General features: G+C 40.5%; 1 protein-coding gene across 3 annotated transcripts in view; it reads left to right on the plus strand.

The window, feature by feature from the left end:
* Positions 1-12,234, plus strand: part of spop (speckle type BTB/POZ protein) — a 50,604-nt gene extending 38,370 nt beyond the window's left edge. For 2 of the 3 annotated variants that reach the window (XM_078269191.1, XM_078269192.1), the window contains exons 6-9: positions 1,931-1,977; positions 5,961-6,027; positions 7,281-7,435; positions 10,694-12,234. In XM_078269191.1, coding sequence (XP_078125317.1) covers positions 1,931-1,977; positions 5,961-6,027; positions 7,281-7,435; positions 10,694-10,705 — 281 coding nt within the window. In that variant the 3' untranslated portion in view covers positions 10,706-12,234. The remainder of the gene's footprint in view (positions 1-1,930; positions 1,978-5,960; positions 6,028-7,280; positions 7,436-10,693) is intronic. The other variant, XM_078269193.1, reaches the window with a different exon arrangement.
* Positions 12,235-25,563: the final 13,329 nt, after the last annotated feature.

Consider the following 25,563-nt stretch of genomic DNA (forward strand, 5'->3'; position numbering starts at 1 on the left):
GCTGCTCCCGATACTCTGCTTGATCATATGTGAAGCATCCGTTCACATAAGGTTAATATACAACCCGTATATCTATCTTAAAACCACTCCCGGTCCTCCTCAGCTTGTACTTGTTGTCCAAGCCCGTGTGTTCTTGCTAAATAAATGTCTGCAGCATTCACTGTCCCGTGGGAAATAATGCAAAGTCGAGCTTCATGCAGATCACCCTGATAGATAACCAGAATTGTAAGTCAGAATGTAAACTGGGCCACAGATGGTAAACACAATTACATTAACCTAAAACTAACTTAATTAAAATGCCACAGCCCATACTGTTTTTTTTTATTATTAGAATATAGACATTGAGAGAATAAATCGTTATGCAAGTACTTTTACTTTTAATACTTAAAGTACATTTAAAATCAGGTACTTTTTACTTTTACTTAAGTAGGGTTGTCATTGTTGTACTACTTTTACTAAAGTAAATATATCTCTGGTTATTTGTACTTTTACTTAAGTACTGAGAATCAGTACTTCCTCCACCACTGCCGGTAATGGAGTTCAGATGCAGACTCTGAGGTTCATCCTTAGCCTGTGCCGAAACTAATTGCTGTCACGGCCGCAATGATAAGAGAGAAAATACACTGTGTCATTGCCTTAAGCAGAACTACACAGACAAGATATGGTGATTATTTTAAGCATGCAGAATTATCATAGAGCAGTTGATTTCGAGTAACAGAAGTGGGACTGATAAACGTAATTTGAAGTGCTGTGGTTGGATCAGACAGTTAGCATGACGGTCTGTGATGAAGATTTAACATATCACCCCTCCAGCTGTGGTTGTGTCTGGACACTGGCAGCAAGTTATTGGTCACCTCATCTGTTAAGTGATAACGACACAAACACTTAATCATCCATATGTCCTTTTTTTTCAATAGCTCCAGTACTTCACAAGGGTCACAAGGTCTGGTTATTTAAACTGTGAATTTATTTGTGTTAAAAAAAAAAGTGTTGCAATATCTGATTTAATAGAATCAATATAATACAATTTGGGTAAAAATCTGATTATTAAAATACCATTTGCATTGCAAACACTCTTTTTAACTGTGTTCTATTTCTTTAAAGTGCCCATATTATGAAAGAAATCACTTTTTCTGGGATTTGGGGTGTTATTTTGTGTCTCTGGTGCTTCCACACACATACAAACTTGGAAAAAAAACCATCCATGCTGTTTATAGTGAGATATGGTTTCTGAATGTGTCCTGCCTTCAGTCTTCGGGTGAGCTGTTCAAAATTGGCAGGGCTTTTTACGTCACTAGCCGAAACGAGGTGGCTAACTGTAGCATGTTAATTCACATTTTGTCCCCACTTTACTGCATATTTTCTGTAAACGGAGGCATAGTGTGAACTGTCCTTGCCTCAAGAGGATTTGTAGACTGTGGTGAACAGTGTCCTCTTGCAGCATGTGACAGAACACATTTTGGATTTGCAGGGATATAAAGGCTGGGTAAAAACCACTTCAAACATATCTGCTTCTTTTGAAAAATGTTTGTGTTTTTTTTATTAAAATAAGTCTCTCTAGCAGTCCTCTATGTTAACATGATAGAATGTTGAGTGGCAGCAGGCGCCAATGTAATCAAAACAGGAAGACAGACCTTAATTAAAGCATAATGTATCAAACAAGCTCCAGTCAAGTCAGTGGACCAGTGTTAAAGTCTGACTAACCACGCCTTAGAGGTCGTCATGAGTATGTCAGCAGGGCGGAGTTGCAGTCGTCTTTTTCCACATGATGCTTCTACTTCCCTCCACTGCTGTCAATCATCCCCCTCGCTCTCCTCTGGCCCTGTGGCAGGCAGGCTGTTAACGGAGATCAGAGACCTCACCGTGCATCAACATTACACACAATAACAAACCTCTCTCTGTCTGTCTTTTGTTTTTCTGTCTGTCTCAGCTCGCTCGCCGGTGTTCAGTACCATGTTTGAGCAAGAGAGTAAGAAGGTGAGTCGAGCACTAGTCCTTATCTTTCTCTCTGTTGCGTCAGGAAGTGTTCTCTTCGCAAAACATCCAAGTGTGTCTGCACGTGTTCCTTCATGTCTTGTTGACTATAACTCTAATATTATCTGGTGTTTTTAAAGCCACTATGTGTTAGGGCTGTGAATCTTCACTGGTCTCACGATTCGATTACGATTATCCGCCTTTGATTCGATATCCCGATGCATCACGATGCATAGCGATGCGTCACCTTTATCATCAATATATCAATCGTCATTATTATATAATACTGCACATGGTTTTCATCAACAAATTCAAGCAGCCAGATATATATTAACTCCCCTTTTTTATTGTATCTGCTCTTAAAAAATACACTTCCTGAATTCCATTAGGCTTTTAATAATCAATTATGGTCTGTCACGGCATCGATGCAGAATAGTCCACGTCCTCATCGCGATGCATCGTAAAAAATTATTAATTTTAACACCCCTACTACGTGCAGATTTATTTTGTGATTATAGTGTCTTTGAAATGATTCTAATGGCACAAGGTGTTGGTTGTAGACACAATGAGACAATACCGGTAAAACAACAGTCTGTGTTGCCTTTAGCACAATCATGTCACTATTTCTAGGATGGAATTGTGATAGGAGGAGGGTATAGGTGATCTGCCATGGTACTTTTTTTGGACGTAATTGGACATTTTAAGATTCACTAGAAGGGCACTCGGAGAGTGCAGAACTGCCATCTCGAAACGTTAACAAAAGTGAAGAATAGTTTTGTAGTTTTTGCGCAATACTGCTGACAAACAAACAAACCGAATACATAACAGAGGAAACATTGGTAGAGGAAACTAGGGCTGCAAAATACTGCATATTTAAGGCTGATACAAATATTAATTTACCTTGTAAATTTCACGAGAGAATCACGGGATCACATATCACACAAAACCCTGTCTCATCAGGTTTGAAGTAATGCGTTTGTGTCCGAACAGCAGCGAACCAAACCAATCAGTGTCCGATGAGGATCTACTGGCAGCTATGGGCGTGGTTTAGGTGCGTATGACGGCCGCAACTATTCGTTCAAAACGACAACCTAAATCAAAACAACATGACAGACAGATCATTTCATCACAGTTCATCCAACCACCTGTCAGGTATTTTGTCTGCCTGCCCCTTCCAAAACGGTTTCCAATCACGGCTTCAGGTTAAATATTAATATTTAAGAGTGAGTGTAAAAATGAGTATCACTTATGACCATGATATGTAGCCTACTGAACAAGACATTTTACAGTTTGGAAATAAACCTGTCAGTGCTCTCTGGTGGACAAACTATGTAATGGCACTGACACTGAAGTTGCGTATAACATTCTTTGGCTGATAATAATAATAATCAGCCTGGGTGACTATTAGTTGGGCTCTAGTATACACATAGTGGCTTGAAATTAAATTTATAATTCAAACGTACACACTTCAATTGAAGTGAAAGCAACCACAAGTTATTTTGTCTCCATTTGGTAGTTGATTTTCACTTCATGTTTAGATGGTGAGAGAACAATATGACAACCATTTCATCCATTGAGTGTGCTTTGTGTAACCGGATTGAGTTCCTTGTTATTTGTATGGTGTGTTCAGATAGATAGAATGTGAGGAGAAACACCTTCAATAAATGCCCACAGTTAATTTATAAATATGCTAATTTCAGGTTGTGGAATTTGTTTAACCTTAATGTCAAGTACTGCAGCATGGCAATGGTTTCTTAATAACTCAAATGAAGTACTCTGAATGTACTGTGTTAAGTTAAAGTTTAGTGGCCCTGAATGCAACTGATATTATGGATGTGTTAAATAGAATTTTATTTATTTTCATATGTATGTTGTGGTTTATTGTACATGTAAGTCTTTCAACATGGCATGCAGCGTGTGCATCTTTGCATTTGTTATGTGTCCTCTGTGATATTTGTGTTTGTATCTGTGCATGTTTCCGTGTGTGTGTGTGTGTGTGTGTGTGTGTGTGTGTGTGTGTGTGTGTGTGTGTGTGTGTGTGTGTGTGTGTGTGCGTGCGCGTGCACTCTCGTGCCACGGTTGAACAGTTGTGTTCATCTGGTAGGAGGTGGTGAGATTGAGCCTTGGTGATTTACCCGTCATGTCAGCGGAATATTGATGCCTACACGGCCCGAATGGGGAAATTATAAAGCACAGAGCCAGGAAATGCATCTTAATTGCTGTTTAAGTGGGCGTCTTCATCAGAAAGAGGGAGAAATGGTGGGCCATGTCCCCATACGATTCAGAGAAAACAGATAGATGGGTTAACACTCCTCTGCAGCACTCTATATAGGAAAGACAAATGAGCTCATAAAGAAACACTCTAATAGAGGGCTGCTCTGTGAGTAGAGGGGCGCTTTAGATACTGTAACTACAGGAGCGTCATTTATTCATGAGACACTGTTGAAAGCTCGCAATACTGAAGGAAGCTCTGTTAGCTGTTAGTTTTTCTCATGTGACTTCCAATGTGGTGCTATTATGCCATTTTTCCCCATTAACACTCCAACACACTTCACTGTCAAAAATTAGCAGGATGAATTTAGTCTAATCTTAATCTTCTGTATGTCAAACCTCCTCTTTATTGCTGGATTGCAATAGAACAAACAATAGAAGTAAGAAAGCACAGGCTGTTGTTATTTTTAAGTAAGGTTCTAATTTTAGAAACAATATGTACCTGTAGATTCAATGTGCATTATGTAGCAAGTAGAGGAGAGGAGTTGTTTAGAATATTTTAGTTAGACATTATTGTTTTTTTGTGGGGGGACTCTAGCCAGGTTAGCCATTGTTAGCAATACCAGTTGATAACGCATTATGCGGGATTTCGCGCGTACAAACACCGTAGCAACATGTCCTCAGATAGAAAATGAACAGTACTGTGTGTATGACTCATTTGATGAGACACAAATAAGACAGAAGTGCTAATAAACTGTATATTCATACAGCTTTCACTACTGAGCAGCCATGTTGGGTTGTGATGTCGGGGTTGGTGAGGTTCTGTTGACTTTCCCAGTCGGAAATCTGACTTCAGGGGGCAAACCAGTTGAAAAGCCTGGACCCCCCTCTGGCCCTCCTAACTGTGGTGAATATTTTTTGTACATTTTTAACCCCACAGAGGGGAAATTGTAATTCATGGGCAGTGATAAATAAAATGTATGTTAATAACACTGAATGAGTATTCTTGTGTATACTGTTAGTCTTTTGTAGAACCAAACCTATGGGGCGGGTGGTGGTATGTAACAGTTGTGCTTAATATATTTGGTACCCCAAAATCACATGTGTGTTATCTATATTCCTGTAAAAGGGCACTATAGCACACTGCGTACTGTAAACTCAACCCGACTCCCTCCATTATTTCTCAGTGTGTTTATGTTGCTGTTGAGTGGTCAGAGTTGACACAAACGCACTGAGCTGTTGGTATACCCAGCCTGACCCTGCTAAAACGCCTCCGGTCACCGTTGTGACGATAAAGCACTGTTATAATTGGTTTACTGCTTTGTTCTGCCTCTCAGTGCGGAGGGAAAGGTTCAGGTTACCGTCACTGTGCCAGCGAGTGATAAAGTCTACTCTGCTGGCTGCAGGCACTGTCAAGGAAATGAATGTTCAGGATTAATTTCCAGGAATCATCTGAAAAGAATTAAATAAATGTGCTAGAATATAGTTTTACTAAAACCTGTTCAGACTCTTCAGAAGGTTCAAGTTTTTTTTTCTTATTTGCCACTTGGAACTTGTTTTGTATCACTGCGTGGCTGACTGTCCCTGTGTGTGTGCTAAACAAGGTGAGTGAGTTTAATTCAGGTAGGTTTGGGGATATTCACATGGAATGAAAAACACTACTGCTGAGCATAGTTTTGAAGGATTCTCAAAGCATATGTCCTTTTTTTACTCTTGACTTTTATTCTGTTAAATCCTGTGTGTATTCTCCTCTTCTGTCCTCTACTCCCATTCAGAACCGTGTGGAGATAAATGACATGGAGCCAGATGTCTTCAAAGAGATGATGTGCTTCATCTACACAGGCAAGGCCCCCAACCTGGACAAGATGGCTGATGACCTGCTGGCCGCAGCGGACGAGAGAGAGAGAGAGAGAGAGAGAGAGAGAGAGAGAGAGAGAGACTGATTTGTGCAGACATGAATGTTGGCATTTTTGTTTTTTTATTGAAATATCTCAACATCTACTGGTTGGCACACAATTTTGTACGAATATTCATGGTTTCGCAACAACCTTTTTCTTGTGTGTGAAATGTTTGGATGGATTACCATGCACTCTGGTCCACACATCATTCATGTCCCCAACAGGATTAATTGTAATAACGTTGGTTATACCCTGATTTTTTTGTGCCAGCATTTGGACAAACTTTTATTTACCAAAACGTAACTGTAAAACTAATGATAGACTAATTTCCATCAGCCTCACTTTTGTGTTTTGTGCTACTTAGCTAACTTTGACACGCTAAACTAAGATTGTGAACATTGTAAACATTATACCTGCTAGCCTGTTAGCATTGTTATTGTGAGCATGTTAGCATGCTGGCATTAGCATTTAGCGCGTTCAGTCCCACAGAACTGCTAGCATGGCTGTAGACTCTTAGTCTAGTTGAAATGTTTACAGCAATAATCTTGTCAAAAGAGTTTAAAAGATTCAAGAACAACCATTTTCAGAAGCTTTTTTAAAAACCAGTCCCTGATTTGAATGTTGTCAGCTTGTCTCAAGGGAGAATTATTGATGTGTCCTTACCTCACTTACAGCCTACACGCTTAAATAAAGAGTGCCAAATTGCACTTTCAAGTTTGTGTTTTCTCTTTCACCAATATTTCAAGTTTGGTGGCTAAGATAAGTCTTATTTAGTGGAAGTTTATTTAAACACACATTTAAACACCTTTACATCATTAGTGTTAATAAATTCCCAACTAAATTGGAAATCTCCCTGTAGTCTCTGCTGAACCAGCATGACACATTCTAAATATGAGAGATTATTGTTCCTAGCAATTTTGTAATCAAACTCAATGGAAAATTATGTTTTACCTCTCAAGTGATCCCATTTCCCACCATCATTCCCCCTCAGTCTGCATAGCTGTCGTTTTTCCTTCTCTTCGCCATAATTCTTTCTTATTCAATCTAAGTCTTGTTGCCGCCGTGGTGGAGTAATTCTGTATTTCCGTATCATTACACAGTGCAACGACAGTTGTTTGTGGCAGCGCTGTTTAAGTAATTTAGTTTACCTGCTGTTTCTCCTCTCTCTCTCTCGCTTGCTCTCCCTGTCATTGGCAGTATGCTCTGGAGAGGCTGAAGGTGATGTGCGAGGATGGTCTGTGCACCAGTCTGAGTGTGGAGAACGCCGCAGAGATCCTCATCCTCGCCGACTTGCACAGCGCCGACCAGCTCAAGACGCAGGCCGTGGACTTCATCAACTACTTGCACCACACGTATGCAAACATTTTGTTCCACACATACACACGCACTCATACACTTAGCTTTTCGTCAAAGGAAGTCATTAATTTTCAGTGGGAGCAATTTTTGTCTCCCGAGGAAATTTATTTTAATCCCCAGATCAGACCATTTTGCTACCGTATCATATCGGGCCATTTAGCAATAAAGCTCAGCTGCTGATATTAACCATGTTGCAGGCAGCCTGTTTAGGTAAGATGGGCCTATTAGCATCAATGACTGTAAATGCTATTTATGTCCACAGTGAGGTGATTGATCTAGTATTTGAATGCACAGTTGAAACAAAAAGCTAAATGCATCACCTTCCCTCTGTTTTCCAAATTCTCTATGTCTGAGCCAGACACGTTTTCCGTCCCTTTGTTTATTCCTCTGTCCTCTCTATACAGCTTTACTCCATCTCTTGGCATGGGCTGTGTCTCCCTCCCTTTTTTCCCCCTTTTTTCTCCCCCTACAGTTCCGTGCTTAAGAGCTCACGTATGCCTAAAGGTGTTAATGTAATGCAGATTTCTGCTCCTAATCCCAGTCATTAATTGTGGTTATAGGCGTTATGACAGTTTAATTTGCCACAGCAATGTTGTGGTGGTGGGGAAATTGGCCACAGGGGACTCCTGGCAAGCACAGTGTTATCAACCCTCCTCCTGCGGACACAATGGACAGCAACAAAACAAAAATCAATTTAGAGGACGAATATAGAAAACAGACGACACAAAGGAACAATAATCCTCCCCCTAGTAGCACCTCAACCTCTTTCCAGACCAGCCTTTACAAGCCGCTTACAGTCATTTAGTCGAGACAATAGAAGTCGTCTTTATCCCACCTCTGTCTTATTGATTCACTCTCCCCAGGGATGTTGTGGAGAATAAAGCCACTCAGACACTCGTATCCACTTTGTTTATAGAAAAGAATGTAGCCACTTTTCTTTAGTCTAACATGAATCTGTAGTCCAAAGTAAATTACTAGAAGTGTAAATTTATATATAACATAATATAAAGTAAATGTTTTTTTTAAGGCAGAAAAAAATAAAGCTTTTCTGAAAGTAGTTTTTTGTTGATAGTAGTGGTGGTTTGCTTTATGATTACCACTGATTATGAAGGTCATAATGTGGCCTCTTTTTAATTTACCTTCACATTACTGCTTTTCTCCCTCCCTCGGTCCAGCACCACCCTGTTTTTTTTCTTCATGTATTTATGTTGTTGTTGTCATTGCTGCTGTCTTAAGGCGCTGACACACCTAGCCGATAATCGGCCATTGGACAGTCTGGTGAGGTCAGTGACTCGAGTCTGTTCGGTGTGTTTCGTGCCGTTGTCCGTCCGAGGGGCCGTCGGCCTTCATTTTGGCCGATTTGACATGTATAATCGGCAGGGCGGGCACTGCTGGCAGTTGGACTCAAATGACCAATCTGATTGGTAGAGTGCTAACCCGGAAACGGGAAGCGGAATGAGCGTGACTAGAGTTTTTCAAAATCTGACGAAAATCTTTTAAACTGACCTTTGTCGATCTGAAATGAAGACAGATTCAGCAACTGCATGGCCTATTTCTTGCTTAAAATGTTTTCAGAAACACGTTTCGGTGAACTATTTTAGTACAATATGAGATCATATTCTGAACAAGCCGCTGTCTTTGAATTTCCGGAGAAACCAGACCCACGTGACACGTTCGTCTAATCAGCTGCCGGTTTTCATTTTTGGGCGACAATACAGATTAGTGCCGCCTGCTGTTACGTATTACATCTCGTCACTTTGGTGTGTTCCGAGGCACTTTTTTGACCAACTCGGGGACACTGATCAGTCCAACTGCCTTTTCTGCCGAGGGTCGGCCCTCTGGTCTGTGTGTCTGCAGCTTTACTCTCTCCTCCCTCGACCCATTCCTTCTGCCTTCCTCTCCTGCTGTGTCTGCTCTATTTGTGCCCTTCGCTGCCCTGTTGCCTCACACTGGCCATAACTGCAAGCAGGGGTTCAGGATAGGGTCAACACACACACACACACACACACACACACACACACACACACACACACACACACACACACACACCGAAGTGCCAAGAGTAGCCATGGCAAAACACAAACATGTGAACACTCACACATGCTGTTGTGTATTTACACACAACAAAACAGGAAAAATGTCATTAAAGGCCACACAGCGGTGTGCGTGATAGTGCAGACCAGCACCCTGAGGGTATCAGGAGGTTGAAGATCGCCACAGGGTCAGCTGGTAATTATCCCTGAAGCTCTAAATGTGCACAACCTCAGGGAATCCAAAGAGTTCAAATGTCTTGAAAAGTACCAGTAATATTTAAACAGAACAAACAAAAAACAGAAATAGTAATATTTAATAAGTAAAGGTCCTGCATTCAAAATGTTACTTAACCAAGAGAACAAAAGTATTATCTGCAAAATGTATTTACTATATAGATTTATATTATTATTATTGAAGAAAAAATGTGAAAGCAGTATTTAAATGTTGCAAAAAAAATCAATATTTCCCTCTAAAATGTAGTGGAGAATTTGTAGTAGAAAAAAATGTAGTAGAAATTTGTACTCAAGTACAGTACTTAAGTACAAATTTCTTTTTACCATTGGACCATATCATGTGACCGTTTATGTAGGTAAACAATACTTAGAATATATATATTATATATAACAGTTACTAGTAAGATTGGTACCCTACCTGGAGTTGGAGTCCCCCATCTGTGAAGTAATAAACAATATACACAAAATTATGTTTATTTCTTTCCCATTTTTCTCAAGTGGTGTAAAATGCTTTAAAGCTTTACCTCCTCCGGACTGAAATGAAACAATGTGTGAAGGGAACATTATTTCTTGGTATGTAATATGTGAAGAGGGGTTGCAAGTAGACATTGGTTATGAAAGGTCACAAGGCAAACATGTTTGGAACCAGTACTCTAAAGAATATGATATGATATGACTCAACAGACTTTCTCATCACATGCCTGCATATTTATGATCATTGCATTTTATTTGTGTGATGTTATTTCTCTCAAAATAACCTTTGGGGTTAAATATTTAAAAATATAAAGTAAATAACAGCTCTGCCAGCTGGTATGACAAATCCTTAATGTCTCAGCATTGCACTCCACACAGATGGAGTCATAGAAATACCCACGTTCTTGAGAAACTAGTTTATTTGTGCACTTTGCATTTAGTTTGCTTTCCTTAAACATTTTCAGCACTTTCCTCTACTTTGTATCTTCTCTCTTTGCCCTCTTCTTCTTTCAGTCACGCAGCTGATGTGATGGAGACATTGAGCTGGAAGTCCATGGTGATATCTCACCCACACCTGGTAGCAGAGGCATATCACCCCCAAGAAAACGGCTCAAACAGTCCTAGTGGTCCGGAGAGACTTTCCTGTCCAAACCCTGCTATGTCAACTTGTACCGGCAACCTCGTTGCTCCTCCCTCCCAGTCCTCCTCTCTCTCCTACAGCACCCACAGACGCCCAAGACTGCAACCCAAACCTTGGCTAGATATGGCTAGGAGGAGCTACTCATCTGGGCAGACCAGAGAATTACAGGACACAGAGGAGGTACTACACATCTCTGCAAGGTGGTGGGGGTGAATTCTATAACATCTAAACCTGGATATTTATGGATTGCATGTACCATATATCCTTTGTCTGCAATATTGGAAAGCTAGAACCATAATCTGCGAGTCAGTCATGTAAATAACTGATCCTCGGAAGGAAAAGTCAATGCCAAGTCCCTGTAAATGCAATATTGTGGCATATTGTTTTGTGCAGTGAGAGTGTTGAAGCCCAAACTGTGCTTGTAAAGTGAAGAGGATCAATCAACCAGAAGTTGAAAGAATGTTATTCCCATTGTTGATGATTTAAACAGTGTTTGTACAAAGAATTGTTTTTCTAGAGCACAAACAATTGTTGGTTTGAATGAAAATAAATAAATCTGAACACGTTTTAACGTTCACTATTCAGCCTGTGCCTTGAAGAGATGTTTTACTAATTTCAATCCAGCTCTGTGTCATGGCAGTGTGGGCAGTGTGTGCATATGAATGGTGTGTGGCTTCCCTCCGGGGCCATAGTGCACAGAGCTCCCAGCTGAGCAGAGCAGCGGAGGTCTGCCGAGATGCGCCGGATGACAGAGGGAAGCCACACACTGTTCTTCAGCATGCACTGCCCACACTGCCATGACACAGAGCTGGATTCAAATTGGCAAAGTATCTCTTTAAGCGGGGCAGTTTCAGGGGGGTCATGATGCCGGATTAATTGCCTGAACAATCAGCGATTGGTTGGATTTTTGGCATGTCAGAAAGGTTGGTCGGCTGTATTGCAGTTTGAGCAGTTTCCTACATGGCTACTGTTAAAATATCCATTATAAACTGTACTGATTTTAATATTATCAGAGAAATTACATGAAAACTGTAGTCTTGACTGAGCTGTGATATAAAATTCACTGCAGAATACATAAAACATATTGTGTGCATTTTCCAGCCATCTGCGACTCTATATTTGTCTTTTTTTCTTCTTACTTTCCTTTCATGGTAGTCATTTTGAACAAACACTGCCTTTCTCTCTTTTTGAGGACACAGACATCTTGTTTGAATGAACTTAGAATTAAAAAATCGGGTTCCATTCTTACATTCAGTGTGAGCAACCAGTGAGTTCGCACAATGTAAAAGAGGAATACTAACGCACGTGTCTGGCCAGCTTTATATCAAAGAAACCGATCATGAAAAAAACTTTTACTCACCTTTTACCACAGAACATCATTTGATTGAACCTATTAAATACTGATATTTTTTAATTTTGTCCGGCATGTCTTTTTCGTCCTTCATATCTTCATTATTTCTCATTATGCAGTTTAGACACATCTACTAGTTACTGACTCATTAGTGAAAAGCGTCTTTCAACTTGCTGCGTGCGAATAACACATTTTAGTTTCAAGCTTGATCCTGTCGTGATCAAAGTTCAATCCCCAGTGCACATGCTGCTCACCTCATCTGATCACAAGGGCTCACATCAAGCTGTTTCGTTTGTAGACTTGGCTCTTACTCATATGGTCACAGGCCCGTTTGACTTGTTCTCTGTGGCCTTGCTTAGATAGCAGTTAGGTTGTAAATACTTCACAGAGAGCTGGACCTATCTCTTGGACAGTATCTTAACAGGGATTTCTTTGTGTTGACCAAAGTCGATGCCCAGCGGGCTTCAGGGAAGCTCATCCCTAAGCCCTGCAAATCGCTCCTCATCAAACAGTCAGCCCTGGCCATCGAACTTTGGGGATATCTGGCGCTCATCAAACAGAGGGAAGGCCATTATTTGTGAAACACACAGCAGACTGTAGCTTCATGATAGACCACATATTAGTCAGACTGATGATTCAATTGCATCATTTATATCTGCTGAGCGGCATCATATTTTGAAGATATGGTGATAGAGGTGCGTGTGACAGCTCAGTGTGAAGAAAATCAATTTTATAAACATTTTATGACTTTATTCTAGATTGAACAGTAGTGAGAGGAAATGAGAGAGAGAGAGAGATGAGAACAGACCTGAACCTGGGACATTAGGATTCATGTTGCAATTAATTCAATGAAGAATGTTATCAACCGTTAAACAATATAGAATTTGTTTTTTTATAACTTAAAAAAAAAAGTTATTGTTTCAGGCAGGCCCGCTTTACATATAGCCTATATAGACATATAGACTTCTTTATTGCAAATGCCATCAGACAGACTGAAAAATTACTGGGAAGTAGAGCTGAGCAATATATGAAAATGTATTATCTTGATAGGAGACTTTGATATGAGGGTTGTGGTTATCATATCTTGTAATATAGGTTACATTTGTGTTTTCCTGGTCTTTAAGGTTGCAATTTAAGTTTACAGTTAAGTAAATTGACACACGTGTCTGAGCATATTTGAGTATTTTATCGGAGTTCACTCAAGATTAATGAACTCCACACATTACCAGTGATTTGCTCAATATTACCTAAACATGCACACAAGTCATTTATAGGACTATATAATCTATCTTAAATTTGTGTATTTTATCCACACCGTGTGTGTGTCTGTGTATGTCTGTGTGTGGGTGTCTGTGTGTGTCTGTGTGTGTGCGTTTTAATGAACTGCCAGATGGACCAAAAACAATTATTCATCTTGATGGACAATAATGCTCTCCCTAAAATATAGGCACATTATAGTGCAGGGCCTTATGACCCTTATCACAGAAATCACAAATACAGTATATTACCAAGCATAGTTGTGGATATTGATATATGTCACAATATGCCAAGTATTGGCAACATTACTACTTATTTGCAATAACATAAATATGTACATTAATATAACCATAGAATATACATACTAGAATAATATTTCACTATCACCCAGCCCAATCATATAACTGATATATGGCCACTTTATTAGGTACACCTGTGCAATCTGACCCCAGCATAAGTAACTGTGCTTGAGGGCACTGCTAATGGGGATCTTATAATAAACTTAACTAATGTGATCCACTTAAACTGTAACCGATAATAAACATAATGTAATTTACACATTTCTGTGTCAACAAAAACTGAACATTAAACATTAACATAAAGATAGATGTTATGAAAAACAGTTGGATTAGATTGTTCAGGTGTATATAATAAAGTGGTCACTAAGTGTGTGTGTGTGTGTGTGTGTGTGTGTGTGTGTGTGTGTGTGTGTGTGTGTGTGTGTGTCAGGACTAAAAGAGTGTGTGAACATGGCAAACACAGACATATGTGTTATGTTGTCTTAACTGGAGTTTGTTAACTGGAGTCAAGCCTGCCAGTGTGACCTTCCTTATATGAGCTGGATTTTGAGGCATTGGGGTGTTTTTCTTCTAGCTTTGATAGTCAGCTTGTGTAGCAGCTTGCAGCCAACCTTCTGTGTCTTTGTAAAGGTGTGTGTGTGTCCGTGTCCGTGTGTGTCCATTGGCCTCAAATGAGAGCCTTCAGGGGGAGATAGATGGAGCGATGCATGTGGAGAGGCAGACTCAGTTGTTATGCATGCTGTAAGAGTCTGTCACTCCCTCCCCTTTTCCTCGCTGTTCCTTGTGTGCCTCTCCATCATTCACTCCTACTTTTATGAAAGGAAGGAGAGCGAGGCGTGGCAGGTCAATGCTGTGAAGGCTTGTGACAAGCTGTGCGTCTGTGTCCGCCCTTCATCACAAAAGAGGATGAAGAGCCGGGCCCAGATTGATGCCTCAGGTCTGTGCTGCCCAGCAAGAGGAGGGAGGACAGCAGTGAGGGGAGAGGGAAGTGGAGAGTGTTTGGTTTGGGGGGGTCAGGTTGTCTTGGGGTTTTGAGTTCAGGGGCTTGAAATTTCACCCTCACCTATTTGTATGTCAATGCCACCCATTTGTCACCAACTCAAGCATTTCTATGAATATAAATATGTTTACTTCTGACTTTTTCTGATGTCTCAGGAAAAGATGAAGGCAAGACAACCTTACCAACACTATGACCATTATCTTATTTTTCAATGTCCGATATTTTGCATTATTTCAATTCTTTGTCTTTTTATTTAATCTCTTTGGTATCTTTTAGTATAAATCATCACAGACATAAGCATGCCGCGGCAGTTTACTGATGTTACGGAAATCTAGCTGAGAGAAGTTAGAAGTTAGAGAAATCAGCTGTTTCTAGTCCAGTATTCCTTCTACATGACATTTAAATTATCAGGTTAATTACCTCGTTACTTCATTGATGCCAGATTTCTGGTTACCAAAGTCTTTACATTTAATGCAATTATTAGCAGATCTTTGCAATGAGGCATACTTTATAAAGGAGGTATAAGAAGCAACTAATGCCATACTAATAATACACGTTTTAATGCTTTATAGATCATTAGTAGGACATTGATAAGGACACCTTTTTGGTTGCCAGGTTGTGAAAAATTCATTAGCCTGATGTATATCAACCAATGTAATTTGCTTTGTCTTTTTAACTAGTTTTTAAACTGTTCAGGAAGACTTTAATGGACAGTTTTACCATTGTTCCACTGGACAAGGGCTATAATGCATCTGGATCTATTAAACCTGCATGTATTACATTTGTTTGGCCAGGTGGGGGCAGCACAACAAACTATAAAGACAAAATTGACATATTATCACCTTATAAAGTTGTTATGGCCAACTTATTAGCACATTACACATCCAGTGAAGAAGTCCAATGTTCACCTATTAGTTATGTTTTGGCCAGGGAAACAACTGGCTCTTTGGCTGCTAAATGCTTCACTATGTTCACCAGATAGTCATTAACTTTGTCCGTCTGCTGCTTGGTGCTGAGCAGGTAGTGTCCTGTAGGTTTATCAGAGCTTCACTGAAAACTGTTCCTATTAAATGTGTCACAACATCTAATGGGCATACCTTAAAAAAGGGTTTTATAAATTGTAAAGCTTTAATAATGGTTCATAATCGTATTGATCAGAAAAAACAGGCATTAATAAGGACAACTGTTTTAAAAAACGTATTAATTGCTTACTTATGTTTAATGGATGGCTTATTAAAAGTAAGAAACCCTTTTTAATGAGGAATTCATTTTCTAATAAGACATCAACATAACTGATTTGGTAGCATTAATAAAGCCATTAGTTACAACCTAATTAACCCTTTTTTAACAATGTTTCATTAAGAAAAATGGTACCCAACCTAGGGTTGCACGGTATTGACAAAATGTGATATTGCGATATTGATTATGAATATTGCGATATAGATATTCATTTCGATATTTTTAAACATATGTAAAATTACAAAAGTTATGGGAAAACGCATCAAAATAGATTCATAACAAATACAACAAGTTTTCTTACAACACAATGTTTATTTCAACAGTCATATTGGACTGGTTCAACATGAATAAATAAATAAGGACCATGTCTACAGAACAGGACATGTTGTACTGGTTGTACAGTATAAAATAAATAAATAAAGAGAACAGGACACAACTTTTCTTTCGCTTCTCTGATTCGTTCCGTTTTGTTGTCTCTATTTATTTCTTCACTTACACTGTCACTCTGTCGAAATATGCACACACGTGGTACGCTCCATAGGGTTTGTCACGTAGTGGACCCGTGCGCTGACATGTACCAACATGTGTAAGTGGCACGGTAACTGGCCAATGAAATGATGATCATTATAGCATTTCAAGTGGGCTCTAACTAAGTCACACAGCCAACGGACGGGACGCAGCGCTCCACAATATAAACAAAATATTGCAACCCCTTTTGATATAATATTGCGCAACGTGATATTGCGATAACGATATTGAGTAGATATATCATACACCCCTAACCCAACCATGTGGGGCCACCAGCACTGCTTAATGCCGCATTAACAAGAGCACATCATAACCTTTGCGAGGAGACATTTGACCGTATATTCCTCATGATATCACAAGTAATCCACTCAGATGGTATCATCTGTGACAGGCGATGGGAGCTCAGGCCTTGGGGCAGAGAAATGGAAGCATGAAGTGACAGGGGTAATGGATGGATAGAGGGATGAAGAGTGATCAGGTGTCATACAGGTGGGATAGGGCCAGACGTGGGGAATAAAGGAGCGATGGAGGATGGATGGCTGGAGCACCTCAGATGTTGACAGCGTTGAGAGATTTGTCTTCTTTGTGCTCCATTTGTCTTGTTTGTCCTTCTCCTCTGTGTCTGAGTGAGTTAAATCTCATAAAACTATTTACTCTGACAATGCAGCAACAGCTGTGGTGGCGGATTAGCCGTGATACTGTACCTACTCTACCATACATACCATTTCAAGAGAGCCTGCATTCTGAGAAGGTTGTCTTAAGGATTAAGGGACGTGCACAGACAAACAAACTGCAATCCACAGTTAACTGTTTTCTAATAACAGCGGATGTGGAAATTAGAGAACCAGACATGGGAGTTGAGTCATACTCGCATACACACACACACACACACACACACACACACAGAGACACAATTACGCATATATGAGCTGCTAATTGCTTTGTGTGCACCAATCCGTCCTGTGAATGTGCCGGTGCAATATTGCGGTCCTGTAGGTGTTTTCTCGGCTCATAACCGCAGACCAATGTGGCGGAGACAAGCTCATATATTAAGATAACCCCGAAACGGAATGGAATTGTATTTCCCCGGTGGTTCAAATGACTTCTGTGGTTGTAAACTGATAGTGGATGAGATTTGGCTTTAATGAAGCAAGACTTATTGTGCACAGTGCAACAGAGGAAGGTGCATGTGTTTCATTATTCCAGTGTGTGTTTGAATGTGCATGTGTGTGCCTGTGTCCATTTTTTTCCTTAACAAGGAGCCCTGTTATCTATAGCCGCATTTTTGTTTGCGCTCTCACGGCGGTTGTTATTTTATCACTATTTTTCTTGCTCCGAGGTTGGAGTGTGAGTTTGAGGGCTGTGATTTATTTTGCCTGAAATAATCAAGTGAAAGGTTTTTATTTTGTGCTCGTCCCTGGTGTAATTTTTTCTCAAGGTTGTGTGTGTTTGTGTGTCTGTGTGTGTTTGTGTGTCTGTGTGTGTGTGTGTATGCACAGGCTGTATGGGTGTCATCTTCATCTGTTTATTAGAATGTTCCCTACTGGCCTGGCTGTAATGAGACCTGTGGAGCAAAGGAGTGATGGAGTTGAAATAATCAGGACAAGACTCATCACAGCAGAGAGAGAGAGAGAGAGAGAGAGAGAGATGTAGCAGGGAAGGGTCTAAAATAAAGAGGGATGTTGGATGGTGTAAAAAGCACCAAGGCCACATGAAGCATGACAATTAGTGACCTAATCTAACAGACACCATGTATTTTAATGTGAAATAGCTAAATAATGCAGGTCAATTCTGGGTCAAATGAAGTATCTTCTGAAAAAAAACAACACTTTCCTGTACTTAAGCAATGACTGCAATTCCATCTGGAACTATTAGCTCACTTACAAAGTCACAGGATAAACATGTTACTATCCATCTCCCTCTGGAGTAGTAATCCTGTCCAAATAGACTGTAGATATCTAATAGAAGGGAAGATTAATGAAAAATAAATGGGGGCCTGAGTCTATCCAAGCATGCATTAGGGGAGAGGAAGGGAGTTACACGTAAAGTAGAGTAGTAGAGCCTTAATGTCCCTGAGGCGCACTTTGGTTTACAGACAGTAGTCAAATGAACAGTGAATGCAAAAAATACAGTAGCAGACAAAAAAACACAATAAAAACAAACAAGACCTAAGAGTCTACAGCCATGCTAGCTGCTCTGTGAGGCTGTACCTAGGCACAGTAGTGCCAGTCTATCTCAACACTAACACCCACAGTTGTTATGTCTTTGGACTGTATGAGACCAACAGAGAGAACGTGGGTTTGGACAAGAAGATATTAAAAAACTCCTTTCAGGATAATCCAATCCAACACCCCCAACAACAACTACTGTATGGACTCAAATATTACCACAGAGTTGAATCCACTCCTCTCTGACAAAGTGCCAAAAATATTTTACATTAGAGGCAGGATTTTTTGCAGGGCAGTTGTATTGAATTGCATTAGATTGTAAAGGTGTACCTAATAAACTGTAATGCAAAACAGATATACAGCCAACTGACAGAGCATTTGTCCTGAAATTGCTGTTCACAAATAAAATAAAAATGGTGTTTGAAGTGTTATTACAACAAGTGAAAAGTACAAAAAAGCAAATAAATGATAAATGAGACAGTCAGTGAGGCAGGGTGAGGTCTGGACAAGGAGAGAGAAAGTAGAGAGATACACTGAAGGGCATCACAGGAAAAGGGGAAACAAGCGTTGTCTTATCAGCACTGTGGTCCATTTGTTACCTGCGCATGGGTTAATGAAAGCCCTCTCTTAGCCTCGTTAAGCATGATGCACTGCCCCGGCACGGCGCTGATTAAAATTCGCCCTTCGGAGTTTGGGGGAGCAGCTAGCTGAGGCTGCACTCCTGTACTCCCAAAGCAAATGGGCCGAAAGGTCAAAGCTCGGCGACCCCCGCAGCCATGCCTTATTTATTTAGCCTTTAACCTCGCCTGCCTCTAGGACAGAGAGAGGAGAGGAGATCTTCATTCATACTCATGCTCATACACTGGCACTACACACCTAACTAACGAATTTGTGATTCAGTGTAAAATGTCTCAACAAGTTTTCATCTGCTGTCATCAAATCTAACCTTAGATTTGTTGAATACTTTATCTACATTTTATATATATATGTTATATATATATATATATATATATATATATATATATATATATATATACACCTTTATCTGTCTAACACATTCTTGAGTCTAGGTTCGCACATGGTGACAAACCCACAGAGAAGTATAATAAACTCTGCAGTTTCCCTCAGCTCTTCTAATGGTTTTAGTGACTTTCAGCTCAATGTTTTTTGGTTTCTAAGTTTCACTCTCATTAACCAGTTTGAGCCACAGCAGGCAGCGGCAGTTGTCTGGTGAAACCTGCATTGAATTGGACCTTATCATAAATGTGAAATCTGCCTTATTTGGAGGTGCTGCTGGATTATGAAATGCCAAGCACTTATGGGCGTGACTTTTTTTGCGTTATATGGAAACTAAATTAACAGTATTTAAATAATGACAGAAAATTGTCTACTATTGTCCCCGTTTGGAGAACTTGCAGGCTCACAGATATAATACAGGTGAAATATGGTGTCATGAATGTGTCGCAAAATAGATCCACAGTTTTAATAGGTTCTTCTGCGCAGAAAAGAGTACAGACTTAAGTATCTGGACCATGTGTAAAAAAACATTGTCAGTGTATTGGTCTAAATGTTCGTCCAGATGATGTTCCATCCTGCCAAGAATAAAATTCACAAGGAAGCAAGCTTGCAACTTTTGGGATGAATTGGTATCGGCTTCCAAAAACCTACATCATCAGTCACCCACAGCAGACCTGATAAACTCGGCTTGCTCTGTGTAAAGAGTGTCTGCTAGAAGGATGTTAAGCTAAGAGAGACAGCTCCCCTTTTTTTTATCTTTTCCCCTCGTCTCCTCTGCCTGTCGGTTTGTTGCATCAAACTCTTTGATAGGTACAACACCAGCTGTATAATTACTCTGAACGTTTTAGGAGGCTGAGAAGAGGATGTTTCTGCAATTTGTTGCTGAGGATTTACAGATATCTGCATGTTTGTGTTGTAGGCAAGGTGGCACATAAAACTATATAGTAAAGCTGGGTTTCTTTGGAAAATTACATTTTACACATACATCAGCCTGCAACATGCTGCAGGATTATATCTGCCCACATGAACACCTGGTGTTGGGTATGGTCATTGGCAGCATAACTTTTCCAACTATAAGCTATTTTGTGATGGCATGTTTGAATTTATTTGAGCACTTTACATGCTTTCCTGTAACCTGTTTTTCTTGATTGTCCTTCATGCTTTTTGACAACCAGAAAGAACTGGATGAACTTGTTTAATTCAGCTGGGTGGCTGTAGGTGCAAGGAGATGGAGTAACAGTGATGCTTCAAAAATCTTCATGTAAATTATTTCCTCTGGTTGCATTGTTAGAAATAACAGCTGGTTTAATTTTGACCAGATCCTTGCCTGAATGACAAAAATACACTAACAAGGAACAAAATGATTCTGCCTTTGCAAAGTAGTACGTTTTGGGTCAGGATCAAAATGCAAAATGTCTCCTAATAAGACTAAGCATCTACATCCATGCTCGCGGCACTGTGAGACTGTTCTTATGCACAGCAGTTCTTTGAGCTAAATGCTAACCTGGGCATGCTGACATGCTCACAGTGACAATGTCAACATGCTGATGATCTATGTAAACCAACTTTCTTTAGAGTGCATTGCTATTAGTTTTGCAGGTATTTAGTCACAAACTAAAGTTAAACATTTGACCTGATAATGGTGTTAGATAAAACATCAGATGATCACCAATTATTATAATTAATATTATTATTATTATTATTATTATTACTCATCCTGAGGAGAACATTAATGTCTGCATCACATTTTATGCCAATCCATCTGGTAGTTGTTGAGACATTTGACTGAGAACCACGCGTCAACTTCATGGTGGCGCTGCAGGAAAAGTCAGGCAATCGCCAAAGTCATTAGGATTTACTCTCTAGGGACCAAGACTGTCTGTACATTACTTCATAGCAATGTATTCAATAGATGTTGCAACCCGGTCTCAGGGCAGTTTGTGAAATGGTCACGTTATTTTGATCTATTGATTCGTGTACAGGAACACAATTTTCTCGTCACCACGAAATGGGAACGTGACCATTTCACGAACTGCCATGAGACTACGGCCGCAGGGACACGATCTGCGGTCTCTGGGGGACGCAACAACGGGGAAATGAAACGCCACACGCCGGCGACAACAACAGGTCGGACCGCCACACGCGAGACGCAATCCCCGGTCTCTGGGGGACGCGCTACAACAACGGGACGGTTGTTGTTAGGAAAAGAAGAACGCGGAAAGGAACTGCCACACGCGGGACGCGATCCCCAGTCTCCGGGGTGAAAGTCCTGTATTGTTTGACCCATAAACCACCCCAACCAACCTCCTTACGCGGATTTTCGGCTTTTCAATACTACTCGCTATCGTAATCGTGCTGTTATCATGAAAGATGCTTCCCATTCACATACATTAGTTTCAGATTCATCCTCACCGCCACGAAAAAAACAACATGAACATGTCCCTGTACACGAATCATTAGATTAAATAATGTCACTATTTCACGAACGATTTTGCGATATTTCAGTCTGGCCCAACAATGGTGGACCAACCAACTCTGCCATCCCTAGAGCCACGCCACTGGCATGGCTACAAACTGGACAAACGTTAGCTCTGTTGGGTCTCTTTGGTAAGTTGTGATCCAATGCATAACAGACCATTTGGGTTGTGAAACACAAGCAAACTGTCTCCTTCTTGACATCACGCAGCATTATTTATGATTCAACTTCATGAAGTTTCAAACAGTTAATTCTTTCTGCCATTTGGAGTCGCACCTTTTAACTGAATACAGTATTTGATCGCCTGAAGAGACGTCTGACATTGCTTTCTTTTCACCTCTGATATTCTCAATCCAATTTCCCCCCTCACTCTCTGTTCTTAACACCTTCCTTTGCATTGCACTCATCCCTCCAACTCTGCTCTCCTCTCACTCTCACCCCTCCTTCAAGCCAATCTCTCCTTCAGTGTCCTCTCCCCGTCCATACCCAGTCATCCCTCCCTCCCTCCCTCCATCCAGCCTTCCTCATCTTCATTCCCTTTTCTCTCTCTCTCTCTCTCTTTCTCTTTTCCCCGTCTCTGTCTTTCTTCCCCTCATGGTTCGTGGTGCAGGTCCTGGCGAGGTGTAATTGGGTTGTGCTCTGTTAGAGAGCGGCTGAGAGAGGAGCTTTAATCTTTAGTCTCGCTCAAAATGTAAAGCAAAAGCTGGAGGCTTCTGTCCACAGCAGAGATTTCCCCCCTCACCACACGTATGTTTGCATATAATTGCATTAATACATATAGGGGATTATACACTTCATTTTATTTTTCCAAACACAAAGAATTACACACACAAACTACACATTGGACACATTTGCTTCTTGAGCAGAGCACCCACACCTCTCATTCAGTGTCAGTGTTTTCTAAAGACAAGTGTATATGCTGATTCTGCCCACAGCAAGTAAAGCGCATTAGTGCTCTCCAGGTGGTGTGTTGACTAGATAATGTGCATTGAGGTAATTGATTGGGGGTTGTAATTAGTGGTTAGCTGTCACTGATTAATCACAGTCCGCTACTTCCAGCGTTATCATCTCTGGGTCTCAGGTTTGTTTTGAGCATGTGTGTGTCTGCTTCACCAGGCAGCAATTGTGCCTTCAGTCTGATCGTCTCGGTGCTTAGCTCTGACCCGACGTGGCAAACAGACACATGCACACACACTTTCCTTCTTCCCCAAAACACATGTTGTTATATCCTCTTCCTCATTGCAGTTTTTCAGCTGTTTGGTTATCTTATTTCCTCACTGGCACCCTTCTGTCCCTTTAGTCAGTCTTATTAAGAACATATAAATAAACGAGAGCCGGCAATCCCCTCTGGGCCTCGAGGCTGTCCTATTGTCATTTTTGATTAGTGCTGGTTTGTGAAATTAGCCCACTTTAATCTCACAATTAAATTATCTAATAAGTTTCGCACCAGTATCAGATGAAACTTTTGTAAGTGACTCATTTGCATGCTAAAGCTTGTGAAATCATTTCTGTTAATAGGATAATTCCGACGCTAATCAGCAAGTTTTTGCTCAGATGAGGTACTGCTGAGCTTCCTGCTACAGCTCCAGATTACTGACAGATAGCCATACTGCACACTATTACACAACAGAGAGAGGAAATAGGTGTGTGTGTGTGTGTGTGTGTGTGTGTGTGTGTGTGTGTGTGTGTGTGTGTGTGTGTGTCCACTTACCTATACAGTGGTCCTTTGCATGGTTTGTCTGCTGATTGATAGTCAGGTTTAGTGCAGACTCTGGGTTTCAGTGTCATGGAAACAGGCACAAACCCACAGTAGCTTGACCTTCTGAGGTGCATATGTACCTGTGTGAATACGTGTGTTTGTGTGTTCATATTTTTAAGAGGACCAATTTTCGAGTTTTGAGAACATATTTTTAAAGTGAATGTGTTTGGCCTGTTCTCCCTCTTTAAAGAGCTGTTTAGTGTTGATGACACAGAAAAATGGCAGATCAAGCATCTGTGTATGACGTGCTTCCGAGTGGATGGAAAATGTGAGCAAGGTATCACTTCAAGAGAGATGTGATTGAAATTCCAGAGGGCAACCACAGCATTTCTGGGAATGTAAAACCAATGTTTTGCCAAATGAAATCCAAACACAAACCTCCTACTCCTGATAGATAGATAGCCAGCTACAATGACCCACAAGCTAATAATGGGAGGTTGGTTAGCTGGTTGCCTTAAATCACAGTCGATTGCATATCATAATATTTAAATGCTTTTTTGACAGGTATTATATAGGGGTGTGCAAAAAAATCGATTAATATTCGAATCGCGATTCAAGCTCTACCGATTCAACATCGATTGTGTGTGTGTGTGTGTGTGTGTGTGTGTACTTGAATGTAAGGAGAGAAGGGAGTGTGATAGAAAATCCCTCATTTCACCAATGGGCAGAGAAATGCCAGCATGATGTATGAGGTCACTCGTCCTTCAAGAAGCTTTGCTCTATCCGCTTTTATCAGGCAGGCTGTTCCCTCAACACACACACACACACACACACACACACACACACACACACACACACACACACACACACACACACACACACACACACACAGGCACATACAAACAAGCCCCATGCATACTGTATCTGAAAGGTCACTGTGAGGAATGTTGGGCAATCACACTGGCTATTACCCTTCATTAGTTGTAAAAAATCTCTGTCCAGCTGACTCTGTGAAAAAGTCGCTGCTTATGAGACATTTCTTTCAGGAACTCATGAATTCTTTAAATGGCCGATTGCCATCCTCCACTGAAGTCCCCGATCGCTCAGGTGAGCTGATGGGCCCAAACTGAAGTCATCACACATTCTCCTCACACCTGAGTGAGGTGAGTTCGTGTGTCAGTCCTCCTCATCACAAATGTGTCTCACACACACACACACACACACGCGCGCACAAACACGCCTGGTTAAGAATTCCATCAAAACCCTAAAGCTGATGCTGTTTTGCTTGCTTTATTTTTGTTTATGTACTATTTTATTCCTTTCTTTATTTACGTTCAATTCAAAGTTTTCATTAAAATGCAAAGGAATTTTGCCCCTCTCCCTTATTCTTCCTCAATCTGCCAATTTCCCCCCTCTGCACTTGAGAATTATCTTTACTTGTAAGGCTTTGCAAGTTTTTTTTTTCTCTGTTTCTCACTCATTCTCCCTCTCTCGGGTGCTCCCGAGGTCCGGTTATTTCTCAGCTGGGGAAATACAAATATCTCTTCTGCAGTAGGCCAATAAGTCGCCCTGATTGCTTCTGTGTACTTTGCTTTTTAACATCTTAGCATTAAAACAGTTAGTTAGTCATTCACTTCTGATTGTAAATCATCTTATAAGCATCTGCACCAAGAACGCCTGACCTTAAAGCTGACATTTCATTTTTCATT

The sequence above is a fragment of the Sander vitreus genome, chromosome 15 (genome assembly GCF_031162955.1).
Source record: "Sander vitreus isolate 19-12246 chromosome 15, sanVit1, whole genome shotgun sequence".
Lineage (NCBI taxonomy): Eukaryota > Metazoa > Chordata > Actinopteri > Perciformes > Percidae > Sander > Sander vitreus.